The sequence below is a fragment of the Hylaeus anthracinus genome, unplaced genomic scaffold (assembly GCF_026225885.1).
Source record: "Hylaeus anthracinus isolate JK02 unplaced genomic scaffold, UHH_iyHylAnth1.0_haploid 12000, whole genome shotgun sequence".
NCBI classification, from domain to species: domain Eukaryota; kingdom Metazoa; phylum Arthropoda; class Insecta; order Hymenoptera; family Colletidae; genus Hylaeus; species Hylaeus anthracinus.
In genome coordinates, this window is record NW_026534347.1 from 8586359 (window position 1) to 8608668 (window position 22310).

The following is a 22310-nucleotide window of genomic DNA, read 5'->3' on the forward strand; positions in this document are numbered from 1 at the left end:
AGACGGCTGACAAGCTGTCGTTTTAACGTACGATCGCACTCGGAGCGAAAAAGGAGAAGTCATCGTTACCTTTCGACGTGCTCGACGATGAAAGGTCAAGTCGACCACCGAGCACTGCTCGAGCTTCGTTTATCGTAGGTTCAGGTTTTCCTTGGGAGATAAAATGTCGTTCAACCCCTTGCACTTGTTAAATTTTTGGTATTCTTTAAACCTTTTCGTGAAACGATTAAATTTCTTCCGAAAATTACTTAGATGCTAAAATTGTCTTAAATGTATACTAAAATTACTTTATACAGTAAAAGTTACTATAAACGTCCTGTACAATACAAATGGTAGTTTCATACAAAGGTTCATACTAAAGTACAATACAAACTTTCTTCTTTTAGACACAAATATATATAAATGTTACATAAACTACAACAGCTTCGTATTACTAATTTGTATACGAAATTATTCCAAGTTATCTGAAAGCAATACACAAAGGGTTAATTTAATTATTTGATAAGAAAATGTTCCTCTGTTTGAAATTCTCGTTGCTCGAACCTTCAGTTTGCGAAAAGCCCGTACAACGCAACATTATCCCGTATCTGTCCACCGTGCCAGACATCCGGCGAGCGGACACGGTTTTCCCTCTAACTCCAAACGCTAAACGATCCCACGCGACGTCTCGTTCGCGTACACGCGATAGATAACAGCACGCGTAATAAATCGCGTGCATTAGCGGATGAACGTTGCGGTTGGACGGACGTACCGGCGAAGAGCGGAGATTGCACGTCGTCCGGTGCACCGCTGTGGGAAACACGACTTATCCACCAGCGGTGGAGCCTTCAAGGCTCATTAACCCGCGAGACAGCGCGTTAGGCTGGATTACGTCGTTCCTTGGTGAACGCGTACGCTGAACTGGTCGACGCGGTCGCGGAATGTTAGCTTTCGTTGCGTATATTTATACGGCCGTACGCGGGAAGAGAAAAATACGGGATGATATTTTACAATTTCTTCTTGCTAGGGAGTCCGCAAAAGGCTTCTTTATAATACAGTTTATGACACTTGGCAGCCTACCAGGTAGGGGAGAGATTAGGTCTATGGAAGATCGTACTGTTAAGACTCCTATTACGCGGTTAATTGAGTCGTTCACTGCACCAGTCACAGAAAAATTGTAACATTACTGGCGATTATTTTTTGGCTATTCTTTCTTACTAATTTTATATATCGTTAGATGAAGGCTACATCTGTATTTATGCATTCTACGATATTTATTACAATTTATATTACAAAGGGAATTTTACAAAAACAATGTACATTATTTCGTCGCATTTCGATTTGTGCAATTAACGGTTAAATTCTTACCGTGTTGTAGAAAATTCAGAATTAGCGTATGCTAGATTAATACCAATTTTGTAACGAGATTTTTGCGTTACATTATCGGAGAATTTAATTGTGAATATTGAATCTGAATGGAGATCGTTACTTCTGTGTTATAGAATTTCAAATAGCTTGGAAAATATACATCTCTATGTCAGTATCCTCTAAGAGGATAATCTCTCAAAAATAATCGTGATTACTATATATTGTAAATTTTTCATCGCCACCAGAGATGCAACCCTTCGAACTCGATTTCTCTGTGCCCTTCCACATGACAGTTGACACTCAACTAAACGATCCAGCACAAAAAATTCATGCAGAAAAATTCATCTATTTTTTAATACATTCCTTTAGAAGATCTCTTTAAAACATCCTCTTAATATAATTAACATAGTGAAACGTGGAATTCAAATTTATTTACCTGAAATGAACGAAGTGGATCGTATGTTGCAACGTGGTGGAACCACCCGGTACATGGCGACAGTGAACGTGTTAAACGGTTAATTGCGTTCTGTCCTATCTGGTTTAACCACGTTTCATTGTGCTCGTGTACGTTTACTCGCGACATTGGCTCTGAGAGCGAACGTGTTAGGTATTAACCGGTGCATATGTAGGCATAGTCGTTCCTGGCTGAACCACTAATGCGCAGAAATAACAGGCAAAGGAGGGCACAAAAGTTATGTCGGTCCGCTGACCGTAAGGCTCTCGGAATTCGAGAGCGTAAACTCGGTATAATTATTGCGATTGAGCAGACGCGATCCTTGAAAATCGTCGAGGAAATTCCATGATTATTTTCTTGGGAAGATTTGTTGGCTCGTGGAATCGGTTTACTATCGCTTATATTATGTATTTGTTCTTGTTCAGGTTTATGAAATAAATGAAATCATAATTGGTGCTCGGTGATTGTACTATTTAACATAGATGGAATAATTGAAGATTAAAGAATAAATTGAAAAGCAAAAGAAAATATATTATAGTATCAAGTTTTTCTTGCACTTCCTGTTAACAGACATTTCGCCCTGTAGTATACGTCCATTTACAACCTGCATAACCAAATCATACAAAATTGATGATTGTATAAAAATCAGTGTTGAAAAGAGAAGTTTAAAGTATCTAATTATTTGAGAAACCTGGAGCCTTACGAACATCGAGCTTATAAATGAAAGTAAAGAATTCATATTCGAAATAAATCCTTAAATTTCTAAAATTGAATCCCTTCGACTAGCAAACCATCATACTGTACCACAATAAAAAAAAAAAATCGTCGTGGTCTGAACGAGAAGCATATTATAAGTCACGACTGACTGACGTGTTTAACAACCCTTCGATCCTTTTAATCGACCACGCTGAATGTTCGATCGAAAACTTTTTCATCGCACACCTCGCACGAAGGTGCCACACGAGGACTCAAAGCGGAACGCGTTTAAAAGGAAGAGCAAGAAAGAAAGTGAACAAGAGAATCGCGAAAGAGAAGTGGCTTGCACGCGGCTCGTATCCTCCTTGGTGGTTCGCGGGGTTAAATATACCCTCGTGTTTGCATCATACGCATTGGCAAATCGAACAAGACCGATGCTGAGAGAAGAAAGGGAAAGCCAGGGAAACGGGAGACAGCCAGAAACCGAGTCTACTGAATCACCACTGAGAAAGGTTGGCGACGTTGTTGCTGAATTCTCTCCACGCTGTCTCCTTGAATTTGGACAAAAATTGAACGACATTGGTACCTTGCCGTAACAAATTTCGCAATTTTCTGTGCAGCCACTTCTGAGATATACAATAAAGCAAGGGTTAATTCATACATTAATACATTACCCAACTCAATTTAACTTAACTAACTAACTCGATACATATGAACTCGTAGGTCATGTCTGAGTACATACACGGGGAAATTTTTCAAAATTTGATGGTACGAGTGCTCCGAAATACAGACGTGACCATGTCAAATTTGATCCTGATAGAGTAGCACTAAGACACAAGGCAAGACACAGGCAAACATGCATACACCACAATTATAAATATGTAGAAACTTCTTGAATTGAAATAGATAGTTTAGAACAGAAGTATAAATCTATTATTGAATGTCATTCATGTATTTATTAATTTATATTACACTAGGGAATATATTTTATCAATAGTTTATTTAATCTCCTACCAGTAATAATAAAAAAGAATCTAGCAACGACAATTTTTACAGCAATAATATACAGTGTAACCATTTTTATACACTTTCAGACCAAGACAGTGATTGAATAGCGAATTTCTCTCAGGTTCTGACCCCAGTGAACCCAAACACCTCTTAACGAACCCTCGGAACGAGCGTAAGCCTCGCGAAAGATGAAAACAGGAAACAAAGTAAAAGAAGCACGCGCGAAAAATACGCAAATAAACCCGAGCCATTGAAAACTAGAGACAAATACGGACAAGATCGGAGAGGCGAAGGAGAACTGTTAAGCGCGGAAGAAAATAAAGCAAACGGACCCGGTGAACACAAGGCAAGATCAAAGTGCAAAGGGGGAAAAAGGAAGGAAAGCATCGATAAAGGAAAAAACATTATCCAGCAACGGACGCTGAGGAGGTAGAAGAAAACGAGCATCGCGAGGCACGCGATGAAAGAAAGATCGAAACGAAGGAGTCTGCGACGGAGTGAGACAGCCAGAAGCGAGAAGGGGGAGGGATAGAGAGAGAGAGAGAGAGAGAGAAGGTTCGGATGTCTGCTATTACAGAGCACCTCCGTGGTCACGGCGCACAGCCCGATATGGAGCAATCTCAGATTTCCATCCGCCCAAATCAAGAATATACGCCCTCGCCTCCCCTCGCTCTTCTTCCTCTAAGGGGGACCTCTGGCTCGTCTTCTTCGCCACCGCCGCCGTCGCTGTCGTCGTCTTGCTCGTCTCTCGGCGGAGGTGGAGGCGCTGCTCGGGGTTGGTGCTTGGCCGTTCGTGCTGGTAACAGTGCCAAAACTGCCTCAAAACGGACGACTGCTCCGTTCTTCGCGTTTCTCGCTCCCTCTAACTCCGACCGTCTCCTTCTCATCCCCTCTGCTCCCGTGTTCCCGCTCGATCCACCTATCTTCATCTTCCTCCTTGTATCGGGCCTCTCCTCGTCCGCGGATAACCCATCCCAGACACGTGCCCTCTATCCGCTTCTTACCTTTCTGCCATCGACCACCGTTCCTCCATTCCGCGCACGGTCTATCCCGCCAGACGCTTTTCCCTGCTTTTCCAGCCACGTCGAGTCGCGTGCACCTTCGCGAAGTGACACCACGGCCGCGCGATACAACAAGTGTCCGACCACGGGTCCGCGGGAGTTCATCGTACCTCTGCTCGCGTGTCCCGTCGCGATTACGACGATAACGCGAGTGATAGTTGGAAGACCGGACCACCGATCGCACGAACCTCGGTTGGTTCGAGACTACGCGTTCGCGGTCCGTCGACCAGGATTTATCGAGAAGACGGATCCTCCAGCAGGGCGCGTTCATGTTGCCCGAAAGCAAGTTTCCCGTGACAGGTAAGGAACCATCGGGACGTTACATCGTGGTAGAGATTTTTCAGAGGTTTTTCCTGAAAAGACACGAGCCTACACTTGGCCAGACGCTGCTCGATTGTAGGACGACGTGTCCGATGCTTTTTATAGCCGGGAGCTGGAAAGATGATCCCTGGTTTAAGGGGAATGTGTGAGATTATGGAACCAGGAACAATTTCTTCCAGAGATGAACTCGGACTTGGTGTATAGCACGCTTATGTGAAGATGGTATCTGGACCCTGACCCCTGACGGTGTACCCTTGGTGTCTTATCTTATTCTCGGTCCACTATTACGTATCTACCAGAACCCTGGGGACTCTACTGCGACGCAAAATCGATGGCAAAAGCGAGTTATAACGTAAAGGCAGTGATGGCGTTGGGTGATAACGAGTGGGCAGTTTGTATGTCGTTGCGACGACCCTGTGGGTGTGTTTCGGGGTGTCCTCGTAACCAGGCCAGTGGATCATGGTCCTTCCTGCTGATACAACTCGATTTCTGGCTTCGAATAACCTACCACGACTCGAGACTTAAATCTGGAAGTAGTATCTTCGTCGACCCTTCCAGGTCGATTCGAGAAGTAGTCTTTCTCATTCGTCTTTGATCGCTGGGGATCGCACGCGAAGAAGAATTCCCGTCGGTTTTCCTCCCTGCGATCGCCTTGACATATTCCTGAGCTTTGCAGCTGACTTACCGTTTTTAACCTACTTGCGCTCCTGCCAATTGAGACCGAACACATGCTCGCCCGCGTCCCGCGTGCTGTTCGCTGAGAATCGTCCACTTGTTGCCCGTAATTGTGTACACGCGCCGTGCTAGATGGAAATGCCTCCGCTTTGACGGACTAGGCGGCTACGAGGTTCTTTGGGTGTCGCAGCTTCTCGAGACCCCACGTGCTTTGACCTCGGAGATGAACGGTTCTCATCTGGATACGTTCGAATAGCGAATAGATTTTGATTCTTGATTACGAATTTTAAGATGGTGATATGTTTCATACGGTGCTCTTATTCGTCAGATATTGTTTGAAGTTTGGAGATTGGCTAAATTTTATTTGGCTGACGAGAAGAGTGTTGTGGTTTGTCAACGATGTTTATTTGATGAGTTTCTAATCTTTCTACTTGTACAGGGATTTAATTCTACGCCTCGAGGTTTGTTTTCTATGTAATGGATGGCTAATGAGGAGTTGTGTGCGTCTTCCGTTCGTAATGAGTAATAGGTGATTAGGAGGAATACAGTGTGGTGATTTATTAGAGATGTTCGTTTGATTAGAGAGTCATGCAGATCAATTTCTATTCTTTCCACACTTACAGCTTCTTATTTTTGAGTTTCATTTAACGAGAAAACAGCTATGTATCTTCTATTTGGAAGAGGCAAGAATAATAAGAATTGAAGATCTACACAGATCGATCAATACTCTCCCAATACAAAATAAAATTTAATTCCAAGCTTGAATTTCGAATTTTTATTCAACGAATAAATAATTCTCTGCGTTTCATTCGTGAGAGCTAAAATTTTATTTGAATAATAAACGACTAATAGAAATTGAAGAACTACACAGATCGATCAGTACTCCTTCAACGTAAAATACAATTCAATTCCAAGCTTGAAATTCCAATTTCTTTTACTCGTTATTCCATGTTTTTCTTCGACATCCCTAGAGCATATCAGGACCGTGAACATTCCCCCGAGTGTTTCGGAGGATCGAGTGTCGAAACGTCAGAGTTCGCGAGCATTGTTCCCGCGTGGAGCGATCGGGGGCTCGTTGACGCGAGCGCAAATGGATCCCTGAAGATAGGGAATAGCCGGTCTGGCGAAACGTCGCGGTACCGAGGCAACGAAAGTGTCTCAGACGGGCGTAGTCGTAAAGATACACCGCGCCGCGGGCCCGTCATTCATAATCCCAAATATGGAGTGAGAAATTTGAGAGAACCGAAAATAGTGGCGCTACGCCAACCGCTAAAAATAGCCAAAAAATAAATTGTAGTTACGCGGCCGCCTGCATCATTCTATAACTGGTCTTCAATGAATCGGGCCACCTCCCGCACACGCCGTTATTAATACCATCACAGACACTCGTTGGTAAGCTATATTGCTCCCGTTTTTGGCGTGCGCTTATCGCGAAAGCCAAGACGAATTTTCGGACCCGTTCGCCTGCGCTGCTGGACGCTCGCCGTTCGGAAGCAGATATTAGCCCAGCCTGAATTTTTCGCGGTCCACGCGCGGTGCTTCTTTAACCTTTGGGGATGACGAGTTAACTCGTCGCTGGAACGCGCTTTTTTATTAGACGGGACGAATTAACTCGTCCTGGGATTTCGAAGGCGGTGTTTCTTTAAATTTGATATTAGGTCGTCCCATAAGTTCGTACCGAAGACTGTGTCGAGATTTAATAAAAAAAACCACAGAAATTTTCTAGTAACGGTATAATGATTATCTGAGAGAGGTGAGAAACTATTGCGAAATGAGACAGATTATCTTTTCTTACGACACTTGAGAGTATGTTTCACATATTAATTTGAGAAATAGAAGTCTAAATGGCACGAACTTTTAGGACGACCCAATACATCTTTTGTGAACGACGAAAGTTTACGCATTTATGGCTACAGGAAATGTAGGAATATGTACGAGGGTGCGAGTAAATTCAAAAATGCATCAAGTGTCAACAATATAAAATGTTACAATGTTTAGAAGATGAGAGATACTTTAACTTAAGTTTCATTTCTATATCTGTTAGAGTTTGCGTATACATCCTCGGTCTAATCATTTGTTTTTCCACTTTCGTTTGTTTACATTGATGAAGATAAAGTCAGCTCTACTATTTCAATAGCAGATATCGCCTTGGCGAATATACTTGCTTGTACATCTAAAATAAATTTGATTTTATCGTTCATGAAGCGAGAAGCTTGAATTATAATACACGTTAAGGAGTGTTGGTGACTGTGATGAAACGTGTTTTAAACATCTACATGATGAGAAGAGTATGAAATTATTTTTTTATTGTAGCGTCGAACGACGTTTACTTCTGATTAATTCGCGCACGTGACCGCGCGTTTAATTTTAAATGGCACGCGCCAGGGTTATTAGAACTTTTGTCGCACGTGCTCAGAGGGAATTACTCGTAACTTTAGCTGATGAACGTTGATTATCATTGGAGATCGTGCGAAAATAGCTTCAGACCTTTTAAAAATTCAACTGTTCGTTAAAATTTAATTTTCTAACGTTGCTATTTAATTTGATACATTGTTAAATAGAATATATTGTTGCCCTTCAGTTGAATAATTGTGTTGCCTGAATTCGATCTATAATCATAGTGTCTCGTATCACATGTTTAACACATAAATGTTCATTTAAAAAAATTAGTTAGGATATATTTATAGTGAATTCAAAATAAAATAGTAAAAACAGTAGGATAGAATAATAAAGAAATATTTTCACTGACTGTTAGAGTATTAAGCCCTCTATTAATTACTAAATTGTAAAAATCCTTCGACGATCTGGTAAGCCCGTCATCAAATCTACCTACGATACAAAAATACCGAATATATTCGCATCGAGTTTACTTTCGACATCGTTAATCCGTAACGTATTCTCAGAGAGCGTGAAATCCGATCGACTAATGCCAAGTATGGTCCAGGAATTGCGGGTGTTGGATGGATCGTACACGCGTGTCGGTTTCTATTTTCGTACGAGGAATATTTTTATTCGGCAGTGCCGTAAAGCCAGTATGTATCTACAATACGCTTCTTCGTCTCGGCCCCGCCTTCTCCATCTTTTTTTCTACTTCTTATTTCCGCTCGTCTACGAGTTACGAGTCTTTCTTTGATACCAACGTCATCGGCGTCATTCGTCGGACCGTCTTGTCGGTTAAATAATCGTACCACCCGGGGTTCCTTCGCCTCTCCGTGGAACTCTGTTATCAATTTATCATTATCACGTTATATTTATCCCGCTCCGAAGAACACAGGATGCTGGGAGCGTGTATTTCACGTTGACTGTTCTTCGATATTTTTACACGCCTGTGCTCTTGTATTATTTGCTAACGCCTTGGTTAACATGTGCTGGTAACAATGCGTGGGAATATATTTCGAAGGTTTTACACGAGCATTAAACGTTTTTAGATTCGAAACCATCTTAGATGTTTTATATATATATGGAGATTAATGTTAGAAATGTAAGTTTAACGATTCAAGCATTTTTTCACTAAATAATGAAGGAGGTTTCAAACCTGGAAGCCACCTTTCAGGAAATGTTCAATTTGATCTATTTAATGGGACTGTGATACAAACAGTACCTTTGGGAACTTGGAAATTGTTTAAATATAATTTTGCAGGAATATTTTACAGGCTTTATATAACAAGAATATGAAGCAGAGAATCTATTTTTTGGCCCTAAATAAAAGAGCATTCTCTTAAAATTCAATCCGTCTACTAAGGGTGTGATATAAAAAATGATAACATTGGCAATTTTAAAACTCTTTCGATAAAATTTCTTAGAAATATTCCGAAGACCTCAGTCAACAAAACAATCTATTTCTCGAGCCATGAAAAGACATATTCCCTCACGAGAACATTACGTAAAATAATAATAGATGACGTTCTGCGTTTCAAAGCATCCCTAAGGCGATACGTCGCGTAACGAATGGCAGCCGCGTTTTCCTTTTATACGATTTCGAAGCCTTGGACGTCGTCTGGTGTGCCCACACGTTGCACAGACCCGGCCGCGGTGGTGTAACGCCCCGCCATACTCGTTTCCACGATTTGCATGTGGGCATTTGTTTCAGTTTCTTCCATTTCTTACGCCCGTTTGTCCGCGAGGCGTGCACGGTCACGCATAGAAAACGCGTCGTCTCACGCTCGCCGTTAATCCGACAATGTTTCATTAACGAGAAGGTTATGAATATTCCGCAACGTACAGGTTTGTACCGCGAGGCAAAAGTCGGTACAGCGGATGGTGCCCACGCGCAACCTTTCCTGTGGACCTATATGCATACGATTATCGACTATTCCGCGAAACGGAAAGTCGAAATTCTGTGGGAACCAGTCTCTATTCGAAGTGGTCAAAAGGCGAAAAAATAAAGAATCTTAGGACAAGCGTTTGCAGTGCAAACAGGTGAGGCGAAGTTAATTGTTGGGTTCCTTGCGTCACTCTTCGCGACACTTCGATTCTTGTTTAAAAGAATTACTTTTTCTGAGAGGTTATTTGCGACGACATTGGCATTGAACGATCTTTCGATTGTGGAATTTTATTTGAGTTTGGCAATGGGCGTATTTATACTGATGAGCGTGCTCATTTTAGTTTCTTTCCATTAGGCTTTGTAGATGGTAATGTTGAATGTTAATACGAATTTGGGAGTGGATGGCGATCATTAATAATTCAAATATTTCCAAGTTTTTTTTATATTTTATATTCCCCTTGAAATTTCAAAGTATTCTTTGGATATTATTTCTTTCTTGTCGATACTGGCATTGAATAATGGCTGTATAAAATCGATTCGTTAGTTATCAACAAAAATTCACCCATACTACTTAAAGTATTTACTACTTTTTTCGTCATTCCTAGAGCTCAAACTCCAGGCCCCTTTCACGATTGTTAGCTCCCCCATTGAGTTCTTCGAAGCCTCCCACTGATGTTAAGATCCTAGATTCTAAACTAAACTAAAATAAACTAAAATCACAGTAGCTAAAACATACACGAAAATTACTAATTAGTCATGAAAATAATCAAAATAATCTAAAAATATGTCAAGTCAATGAAGTTTCGTCCGCCATTCCTGCAACCTCAGTTGGTACACTATAATTGCAAGCGAGACGAAACAAAGGTTGCAAAATTTTCACGAAACGCTGTCAACATTAAAATTGGTCTTACCTGATAATTGAATCGACTTCTCCGAGATAACAAACTGCGTTTTATGTTTCAGGGGGCACTATGCAGACCGAGGAAGTCGTACCTCGCGCAGAATCTACTGGTATAGACGGTGTCCCCACAGACAGCACATCTTTGCAGCATCATCTGCATCACTCGTCGCATATAAAGTGTCCGTTGCCACCTCTGCTCCACATGGCGGTCAAGCAGGAGCCTCAAGAGGAGGAGGAACGGAGTCGTGACACGAATGCGTTGAGGTGAGTCTACGATTATGCTAATCGCCGCTTCCCATGTGTTAATTGCATCTTCGTGCAACTCGCTTTCCCCTGCGAGACCCTAAGCTCGAACCGCGAGTCGTTCTATTCGAGCAATTTTTAGATCCAGTTGAAATAAATTCATCTTTTGGTCAAAGTTTGCTATGAAAAATGCAGTAGCAAAAGTACATTTGTTGCAAATGTAAGAGTATAAATATAAGAATATATTATAAATATACTCAAAGCACCGTTGAATATATCAAGATATTATTGCGTTTATTTAGTAGTACACGTGAATGTGTTGGAAATAATAAAATGAAAAATAATTAATTGCCAAAAGATTTAAAAAGAACGTATAGTTTGTAGATCACAAGAAACAAAACGTGTTACGAGATTATATTTTTATATACCTTGCTTCTTGGCCATGGCAGATGGTTAATGGTAAATTTCATAGTCCGCAAGTAGATGCAGACATATCTCTGACGTCTATCGATGGTAAACACCATGGCCACGTTCACGAGGCGAGCCATCATCAGATGCAGGAGCTGGATGACAGCCCAGGCCAGACTGTTTCGGATCTCAATAACAGAGGAAGACCAAGGTAATTTACTATTCACTATTATCTTTCGTTTACAATTAGATTTATTTATTTAACAGTAAATACAAATTATTTATCCTCGAAGAATATACACATATTTGTATACAACCAAAAACTTAATATTTAGAAACATCTAGATTGAAACACAAACCATGTTTACATTCGCATTGATAGATATTAAATTTAAGAAAATATTAGATTTTTCGATTTCAAATGTATCTTGTGGTCACGAAGCGGTCGACCATACACTAGTGGTTTTTTTTTTTTTCAAATGCTCACTCGAGTAACGCTATGTTATCGACATTACGAGACCAGTTTTTATATGTTTAAATGTTCCCATAAAACGCGATAAAATGTTGCGACCAAGAGTTTCTTTCCAAACAATTTCTGAAAATTCCTCTCCTCTTAGAGACGTACGCGCGTTAACGATCGATGGCCGTTGAATTTGTCCAACACCTTTCACCGACAAGCAACATTTATTTTTCTACCTACGGCATCTCCGCGTTCGCTTCGGTTCTCGTCCTGCGTGTCGGCTGACACGTTTCCTCCTCTAACGACCCCTTCGGACGTAAAACTCGCGCCGCTCGAGAAAGCACTTTAGACGGCCGAGCAAGAAGGATAAGGCGCCGGAGGGAAACTGGTTCGTTCCGTCTACGCAGCGAGTCCTCTGCGTAGTCGTTGCAGACAAAAAAATGATTTCTTAGGTACGTCGCTGAAATGCCGCGAGTCGATTACCGTTATTGAATTTCATTAAAACACGCGTTAGAGGCAGAACGATAGAAGAGGACCGCGAGAGACGTGGCACCGTGCATACGCTAGCTAGATGGTGCCACGCTAAACGCGGTATAAATTACCGTCGAGGTGTGGTCTGGAATGCAGCTACGTGGAAAACAACATTAACGAAAGACCACTATCTCGTCAATGCGTAATTATTGTTATTAGGCTTGACGGGACCGGGCTCTATTTTGACGCTATCTTTACGACCGAAATCTCTGCTTTCCCATTAAATCGTTTTTACCTCAGGTGGACTTCTGGGGTCCCGACTGACCTTATTTCTAAATTAGACAGTTTTTGGGAGAACTTGAAAGGGAATCCATCACTTTCTGTACGTTTTTTTTCATGTTAAATATAAATCTGGTCTTATGGAACTTATGAATCTCGGCTGACTGTAGTTTTAAATTATACACTACAATAAAAATTAAGTTTCTTGGGAACCTAATTTTTATAGCGTGAATATCAGGTTCTGCAATTGTTGACGATGCTACAATCTAGCCATGGTGTTTTACGTTTAGGATCCTCATTTTATTACTAGCTTTCTGGGTTGATTCTATTCAGAAAGTTGTTCTTTAGCTGTCGAACCATCAAAGAAGAGCATGTACCCTACCGGCATCTTGTGTCATCTATGGTGATCTTATCAGGGATCCATCTGCCTTACTTCTAAAGATATTACAATTTTTTGATTCACATAAACGCGATCTGCAATTTATTTTGAATATGCATTGCAATTCCATTAAACACAGAGCACCAGATTGTCTAAGAGTTTAAACTAAATAACACATTCTTACCAACACCCAAAATATAAATAACCTCTATGACAAAAATCCACAATCAACATCATCAACATCAAACAAATCAACTCTAAATCATCCATACAGAAGCTTCACCCTAATACCATACAAAAATTTCCACCCATTCCCCAATCCTCCCCACCTACAACAATCCACCGCAATTAAAACATATCTACCTACGAATAAACGACTCGTCTTAATACCAGTCCGGATTCCCAAAATTTGTTGCAGTCGAGGACGGAGGAAGTCCCGCTGGAAGCTCAAGTTCCACCACCAAGCACTGCCCCCAGAGTACCTGGACCACTACGAAGCGTCGCTGGCCCAAGAAGCCTTGAACTCATCGCCGACGCACATGGCGGAGCCGACGGTTCCTAGCCCAGCGCCGACCAGCTCGACTTCGACGCCCAGCCCCATCGCCGATGTGCACGGTTGGTTGCAACGAATTGCTGCGATGCAACAGGAGCTTTGTCCTCAGATATCGTCCCCTCAGTGTTCGACAGCGAACTCGAGTCAGCCCTCAGGCTCGAGGAGGTCCGTGATCACGTCGACCTCCTCCCATGGCTTCAATCCCAACCACCATAACCACGCGCACCAGTCTCAGGCGTCCAGCAGACCGCCGATGAAGTACTCGGACCTGCCCTACATGGGCGAGATCACGTTGGACAACAGCAAACCGAGAAGAGGTCGGAAGCCCAAGAAGGCGGACATTTGCCACCTGATCTACAAGAATTACGGGACCATACTGCCTGGCACACCCGGCCACGAGGAGAGGAGGCTGTCGCCCAGGGACAAGCTCGATTGTCGCGAGCGAGTCTCGCCGCAGATCCCGTTCCAGAGGACGGACGTGCAAAACAGGATCAGCAGCTTGTTGGAGAAGAGGCTGACGCAGGAGTCTCGTCGAACGTTCGGGCTGATGGAGCACTCGAAGGAGCAGGACGAGCCGCTGAACCTCTGCATCAGGGACTTGAATCAGCTGAAGATCAGGCTGCTACGGAAGCACGGGAACGTTTACGAATCTGGCCACGTGAAGAGTGAAACGTCCAGCGATGGAGAGGAGGTCGAGTGCATAGGCACCACGTTCTCTTCGGACCCTGGGTACCGTCCAGTAGACTCCATCGCTCGTGTGGGTGCCAATGTGAATCATAATAATAATAATATAATAGACCCCATGCTCAGCGCCAACCCTGGCTTCGTTTACTGGCCCAACGCAGGCGTGTTCATCCATCCCATGGCTCTCCAATCTCAGCTCCTCTACTACCAAAAAATGACCCAGAACGACAAGTGCTGTCCCAGACCAGCGGACCAACCGAAGGAGCAGAAGATCGTCCCGAAGTCCCTCTACTCCATGATGGAGACGAAGAGTCCGCCCGTGGCATCACCTCCGACGCAACCTACACCGCAAACCGCGCCAGTGCCGCCTCCCGTTTCCCCTAGACCGAAGAGGAACGCACCAGTCGGTCAGAGCCAGAGCCAACCGACCAAGAGGAAACGCTCCGCGATATTCATCCCGCCGATGCCCACCGAGAACAACAACAACCCCGCGACGGAGGTCAGCATATGCAAGTTCAAGTTTACCGGTGGCGCAAAGCCGAGTCTGCAGGAGAAGAAGAGCTTGTCGGTGGACTCCGGAGGTAACTTCAGGTACTACAGCGGAACTGGAGACAAGAGTATGCGTGGCTACGAGTTTTTCCCTAGAGAAGCTCTTCAACAGTCGGCTGGACAGTCAGGCTCCTCCACGGGAGCGTTCCTCAGCGCGGCTGGCGAGAGGATTCAGCCTGCTCCGTGTCAAAGGACCACCAATCAGGAGGAAGGTCGACGCAAGAGGAAAACACGGAAGTCACTGCAGAGGGAGAAGCTGGAGCAGACGTTCAAGGAGAAGGGGTTCCTTATTCAAACGCAGCAGCTGGAGTCCGCAGAGGGTGCCACCTACTGCAAGTTCAGGCAGCTGAGGAAGTTCACCAGGTATCTGTTCAGAAGCTGGAAGGACTATCTTCCGGGCAATGTGCGCGAGTTGACTGGTGCCGCGGACAGCGAGATCGTCGATGGGGATGTCGAGAGTGACCCAAACGCGCTACCATCCCCAGGTCCCCATCCCAACATGGTGGACGTGTCGACGGGGTTCGTCGACGATCATCGCGCGCTACCTCTGACGTGAAACGGTGAAGTCGATTCCTGAGGTGATCGGTTATACCTTGACGTAATTTTTGCTGGTGTCACGTCGATGTACCGAGGATAAGAAGTAGCTTGGTGCAATCTGAAGGTTGATAGCGCGTGACCAGGTGCGAAGAAAATAGGAGGTTTCGAGAGGGATATCTGTCTGATCTCAGATTTTGTGTTCTGTCGCGTTGAAGGCGTTGGAGGGGTTACGGGAGGTCTGAGTTTGTTTCAATTTTTCTTTCAATTTTTCTTTCATTTCGACAGTTTGAAGTGTGTTTGATGTTAAATGTGCCTCTTGAATCATGGTACTGATTTTTAATTAATCGAAACTTAATAGCTCAAAGCGGACGAAAGTGGCCTTACTGTTTGTTTACGAGTGATGGAGTTTGGCTGATTTAGAAGAAGGTGATACTTGGAAGAAACGGAGGTATATTTTTGGAAGAAACTTTTATGGGAAGGTCTTCTAACTTTAGGGGCGCAAAAATGGAACGACCTCGGAATTTATTGGAAGGAAAATAATTGTTGCATATCCTTTGGAATATACCGTGGTGGATTTTCTAAAACCTCTAAAGTGAGAAGGTCTCTCAATATGGTAGAAAGTTGTACTAAATTTGAAAAATTGTTATTAAAAGATAAAATCTATACCGAATACTTAAAAGCAGATCTGGGCAGAAATTACTTGCGGCACGTAAGGAGAAATAGTGTTTCAAATAATCCTTTGAATTAATGATTTTTATGGCAAGGAAAATTAAAGCAAGACATTTTAACTATTCAAAATATTCTTTAAACTGAATTCTAAATTCTATATTTTAAACATGCACAAAGAAATATTTGAAGAGCATTTGTTGCGATATAAACATAATTCGTTTGGAAATGTAATAACGAAGTAGTTCAGAGAAAAAAAAGTCTTCTAATTTAAATAAATTAAAGTGTCATCAGAAAAATGATCAGAAAATAACGTTCGATGAAATACAATTAAATTAATCATTCTGACTTTGATTAATGTCCAGGTCTGTGAAAGCGTTTAATGCACAAACATATTAACATTGAGCGGAGAAGGACAAACACTGCTGAAACGAATTTATTTTTGCGAAGGAGCTTTAACGTGCGCCTGAAAGTGCAACGTCTTCGTCGCTGCTGCAAACGTTACTTGCATTTATTGCATTCAACGATGTCTAACTGCCTTATTACCATATCGTTAGGAGTTCTCGCGCAATTTGTAGATGGGTCGAAATGAGAATACAATGACTAGAGGAATTTATGTCAACGGGGGTTCGACCTATTCGCGGTATTCGCCGTCGCATATCTCGTTCGATATCGAGAAGTATTTCTATCGAACGACTGTCTTGATTCTTTCTTATAAAAACGGTTTAAAGTCAACGCAATAAATATTTACAATGGAACGTACCTACTCTTGTATAAGTATATATTGTAAAATTTTCAAACAGCGACGTGCTTACACTCACTTGCTGATATGCAAACACCTGAATTGAAATAAATTGAAACTAAATGACACTTGAAATCAATGAGAAGCACACAGTCGTAAACAGTCGCGATCCAATCGATGATTGAATTAGTTTCATTAAGTGGCAAATATAGTACAAGGATTTCGTCGTCATCTCGTTTTATTAGCTACGCGGGCGTGTCGACTGTCGTCTGTGATATGACACAGAAGGCGGGAACGATCAGGATATTAATAAAAAGCTAGTAACGAACCTTGAAAGAATCTGTCGACAATATGACTCTGTTATGCTGATAGCTCAAACCTCGTGGGAAGTAAAGCGTTAATATGAACTCATGCTGCTAAAAATTGCAAAACCATTTTATTAAAAAATTGATGACCAAAAATTTGAGTGACCGTAAATCTGTGTCACACTGTACATTAGTAATATTTGATTCATTGTCTTACCATCCAAGACAGTAAATTGTTAGTACGAACTAAATTGGTAAAAATTTCAATCAGAAACATACGATCAAAAACGTGAGTGAACGTGAAATTATGTGGCGCACTGTATATTACCAATACCTAATCAATTTTCTTACCATCCAAGACATGCTACCACCATCGTCGATTCCTCCCTGCCTGTCGTGCTACTTCTTGCTCTATTTCATTGTGTCGTTTAGACAATGAGACGCAACAGACACGAAATCGATCGTCCCGATCGTTTAATCCACTTAAACGATCCATAAATCGGCAAGTGGGTGTACCGGTGTCGACGCGTCGTTTAACAGCGTTTCGATCGATCGTTTCGCGAGAAACAAGACGGCTCGTTCGATTCATGTACGAGGACTGTAATTAGTAATCGCGCAAGGTGAGCGGGAGAGCGGAGAGAGAAAATAGGCGGTGATTCGCGGCGACGTTATCGCCGTGAGGCGATTTAATAATAATGTAAATTCGATCGTAGTTCCGTGCCAAAGATGGGAGACTGGAATGTACATAGCGCTGAAAGAACGTGTTAACCAAAGAGTGGTTTCGTGCTCACCGATTAGAAGCGGATGCGACGATAATCTGCGTTAAGGGGCGTCAGGCGATAAATTCAGGTTTCTATCGGCTCGACCAACCACCCTGAGAACTTTCCTCCGCCGATTTTGCAATGCATTTCGCGTGGCTAGCCTCGCAGACCTGGGCATAGTTTACTTTCGGAGGAAAATCAGGCGTGACTATATTTAAGAACGATTTTGGTTTTTATTTTTCAGGAATAAAGTTAGTTGAGCATCATTCATCCATTGATTTATTTGAGTGTTTAAATAGTGTCTAAATAAATTAAACTGTGAGGTAACATTCATATAGTTTGCGTGATACAATAATTTATCAAAAATTTATTAAAAAAAATTCTTCGTAGGTACGTTTTGTAGAAATTATTACCACGTCTGTGTATTTAAAAGTGTAAACACATACATGAACATAGATATGCAAAATGTCAGTGAACTATATTTTTTATGAAAATTGTTTTCTCTCGGTAGACCATGCAATTTTATCATTTGAATAATACAGAGAAATTTACGATACGTTGGTTTTTTCCAATAATAAATAATAACTTCATTATTTTAAATAGGGAAATATGATTTTCAAAATTATTTCGTACAATACGACAATGTAATTGTATTTCGAAATGAAATAATCATGCAAAAATGTAACGTGTTTCTTTTACATAAAGGATCTCAAATAATATTAATAATAAACAACGTTTTGTAAAATGATGAGAATAAATGGATTTAAAATAGTGTTACCTCAAAATTGGTCGGATACGGTGCAGAAATATTATTTACAAAAATAATTTCGTGAAATAAGATAATCCAATTGGATTTCAAAAATAAAATAACCGTACAAGAATGAAAATAATCAAACTTCGAATAACGTTACTTAAAAAGTGCCCAGGTGAGACGTCTCGTAAGAGCGAAACGGAGATAGCGAGCGTGAGAGAGATCAAGACTCGGAACAGAACAGAATACGAAAGTATGGCCGTAGAGAATGCCCGTCGTTATCATTATATCACATATACATATATATATATATTTTTTTTTTTAATCGTAAGTTACACACGCGAATTATTTAATAACGCCTAACGAAATCTAGTCTTGTTTATACTCTTTGTTAAATCAAATGCCGTGTTTTTCTTTTTATTATTATTATTATTATTATTATTATATAGCGATTTATTTATGTGCGCATACGGCAGAATGCGACGAAAGGGTGAATGTATGTACGAATCGAGAAAGAACCGTGCCTTTTGTGCGCGTATCGAGATGTCGACGGAGCGACGAAAGTCTGAAAACATTTGTTGGGTGAACCGATGAACGTTCGAACGGATGGTGGAAGCGTGAATGAAAACGATCGTACCTGAGGTTCGCGATTAGTTTATCGGGTCCTTAGATATGACTCGTACTCGTATATTCACCGATTTCTCTTTTCCAACATACCATACCGCGGTTCGGTCGTCGACGGAGCTCCATCGTGCGAAAAAATAATAGCGCTCGAACGATGATCGTATCGAAATAACGAGAAAAGAGTGCAACAGGAACCGTCCTATATCCATATCGTTATTATCCTGTGCAGCGACACGTTAGAGCCATTTTGTACGTATTGCCGATTGTAAATTGATCAATTCTTATAGTCTGTAATAATAAAGCGTAATTGTTACTTATATTTACCGTATTTACTTGTTGATTGCCGGAGGATTAATGTAGCAATAAATTTCAAGATTTAATGCATCCACCGATGGAAGAGATTCCGTACTTTGCACTATGCGTGCTTGTAAATGTACACGATAAGGGCGTTTATAGTGACTGTTTCAGATATAAAGTCGAAGATAGTATCGACTGATGCTGGACGAGAGTTAATTTCTTTGAATTGTATTTATTCGTTGTCCAGGGAGTTCGTGTTAATTTTTAAGAAAAATTCAAAGGCACATTTGAATTTCAATATATATTTATTTGAGATACTGCGTGTTACGTGGACTTTCAGTCTTTTTCAAACCACCCTCAAGTTCGAATATTTAAAAAAAGCATTTAGTCTTAACCAAAATTGTGCCTTTCTATAAAGAAAGGTGTAAATCAACAAGGAAAAAACAAAATGGGTATAATTTCGACACTTACTTAAGCGAATACAGTTGTTTCTATATAAATATAAAAGTAAAATACAAATTGGAACCATAAACGTGATCAAAAAGTTTTCAGAAATTAAACACCCTCCTTCCCCCACCCCTCCCCAAAAAAAATAATTCAGCGTAGATATTTCAAGCCTCCGTAAACGTAGCATTAAAAATGTCACGTTATTAATCATTTTAAGCCCTCCCTCGGTGCTTTCCATCGCAATAAATCAACCCTACACAATATTCATCGTAACAGATCTACTTTTCACTAATCTCAATCTTCCCCCAATATTTGAATTTTCTCGAGTAATAAAATGTTGATTTATGGTTCCGCGGGACCCCGTACGACGCAGAAGGTGGTCTCAATCTTTCAGCCCGTGATGTATATGCATGGGAGTGGTGAAAAAGGTTTCTCGAAGAAAACTTAATTAAACGTCCCCCGAACCTTTCATTGATGCATCGGATCGGTGGATCCGTGTGCACGGCGTCCACGACGCAACTTGGTCGAACAGGTACACGTGCGCGCACACTATCGCGTAGAGTGCACACAGAAAGGGAACAAGGATGCGTGCGAACACACGCACACCAGTTGATCGGTCCCTGGTCGGTGCGTACAGCTAGCCATTCATGCATACGCCCATTCATACGTCTCTCTGGCTCACCTTGAACAGTTTTTATCGTCGGTCGATGTGGACGCGGCTGTGAAGCGGCGCTCTTCGGAGCCTCCGCGACAAAAGCATCTTCGTACAGCATCACTCGAAGGAAGAACATTTCCACGACGTGTTTCGCGAATTTTTATGGAACTGACCGTGATTGGACCTGGTATAATCACTTTGGACTCGATTAGGATAATTACAGGGAAGATCGGTTCGTTGGAATGTAGTCCAAACCAAGATGGTGACTTTCTGTGCGAAAATAAGTGTAAATCGCAAAAAGAAAACAAAATTGGTATAGTTTAGACACTTCTTTAAGTGTATAGAGTTGTTTTAATATAAATATAAAAGTAAAATGCAAATTGGAGTCAGTCCATTTAAGGAATAATGAAATATGATGCACTTTATTATATGAAATACAAGTTAAAATCTCTTTTTAAAGACACGTTTGAGGATGAAAAAGTTCCAGACTCGCTAAATTCCATAAGTGAGACTAAATTTGGCAATAAACAATACCTTACTGTGTAATAATAATAATTTGTATTTCACAAATATTGCAAATAGACAATTGATTACTTTCTATCTCTCCGCTATAAATATTATAACAAAGAAAAGGTATGAATGCTGCATCCTTCAATGCTTATGTTACATGCCAAGCTTCGTTAAACTCGACTATGGTTATTTAGGTGACTTTTCCTGTTGGTTTAAGCCAGAGAAAATATTTTCGTTAACATTCTGTGGACGACCAAATCGCTTGGCATTGTTTCGTGGACAGCCCCGTGAATTTGACGCAGAAACGTTGTGCGCGATTTTTCGAAGCACGTGTCGTAGCCGTCGTCGTTCAGGGTGGCGCGCACAATGACTGCAGGTTTCCTAATACGGTCTCTCGCCGTTGAGCCCGATGAAAAAAAGAAGAATTTTGGCCACCGTCAGGGGCCTGGGAAGGACCGTCCCGGGTTAGAAGATGCCGACACGAAACTCTCATAATCAACCACGGACAGCTTCGACGCGAAACGCTTCGTTACCACTTCCCACGGTGGTGTGTTTAATTTCAGACTTTTAGTCGACTCATCCAATGTGTCTTTTATTCTTTTTAGACCGTTTATTTTAATTGAAAGTAGGTACTGGAGGATTATTGTAATTTTATTTATCGAAATCTCTATTCTGTAGGTATTAAGTTACAAGTATAGCGTTTCTTCATACACACATATACAATCAGTCTCATAAGTATTCGTTCCCTCTATGTCTATCGAAACAATTTGCCTAAATTAAATAAACTCTACACATGTATATACTTGTAATGAAAAATTTATTTGAAAATATAAAACCTATAATTTAATTTAGGCAAGTTTCTTCAATAGATATTGAAGATACAAATACATGTGAGACTGACTATATATACATTCTCGTACTATCAAAAGATTCTCTTATCGCTTTATAATTTTAAATGTATTTAATTTAACTATTGCTATAATGTTCTCCCCTCTTAAATCAATTTCACTCTTCAGCCTCTCTCTAAGTCTTTAACATCCAATAACAATAAAGACACCAGGTCCCCGTAATAAATCCAATTGTTCTCCGTCTCCCACCTTCCTCAAAAAGTGAATTCCAAGTACGGATATTCCTCGTCGCGCCTCGAGCGATAAAATACCCGAAGGACGTCCAACGCGCGAGTTTCCCTCGCGCGTTATCCAGCCGTGATACCCTGGCGGGACCGCGCGAGACAAATTGAAGTTTTTCGCGAACGAACCTGT

General features: G+C 41.5%; 1 protein-coding gene across 2 annotated transcripts in view; it reads left to right on the forward strand.

Annotated features, from left to right (window-relative positions):
* The window catches only part of LOC128890154 (uncharacterized), a 49700-nt gene extending 30242 nt beyond the window's left edge, over positions 1-19458 (forward strand). The window contains exons 1-4 of one of the 2 annotated variants that reach the window (XM_054148403.1): positions 3064-4866; positions 10790-10991; positions 11443-11589; positions 13386-19458. In XM_054148403.1, coding sequence (XP_054004378.1) covers positions 4836-4866; positions 10790-10991; positions 11443-11589; positions 13386-15309 — 2304 coding nt within the window. In that variant the 5' untranslated portion in view covers positions 3064-4835 and the 3' untranslated portion in view covers positions 15310-19458. Of the gene's footprint in view, positions 1-3063; positions 4867-10789; positions 10992-11442; positions 11590-13385 lie in introns of those variants that run through there. The other variant, XM_054148405.1, reaches the window with a different exon arrangement.
* Positions 19459-22310: the final 2852 nt, after the last annotated feature.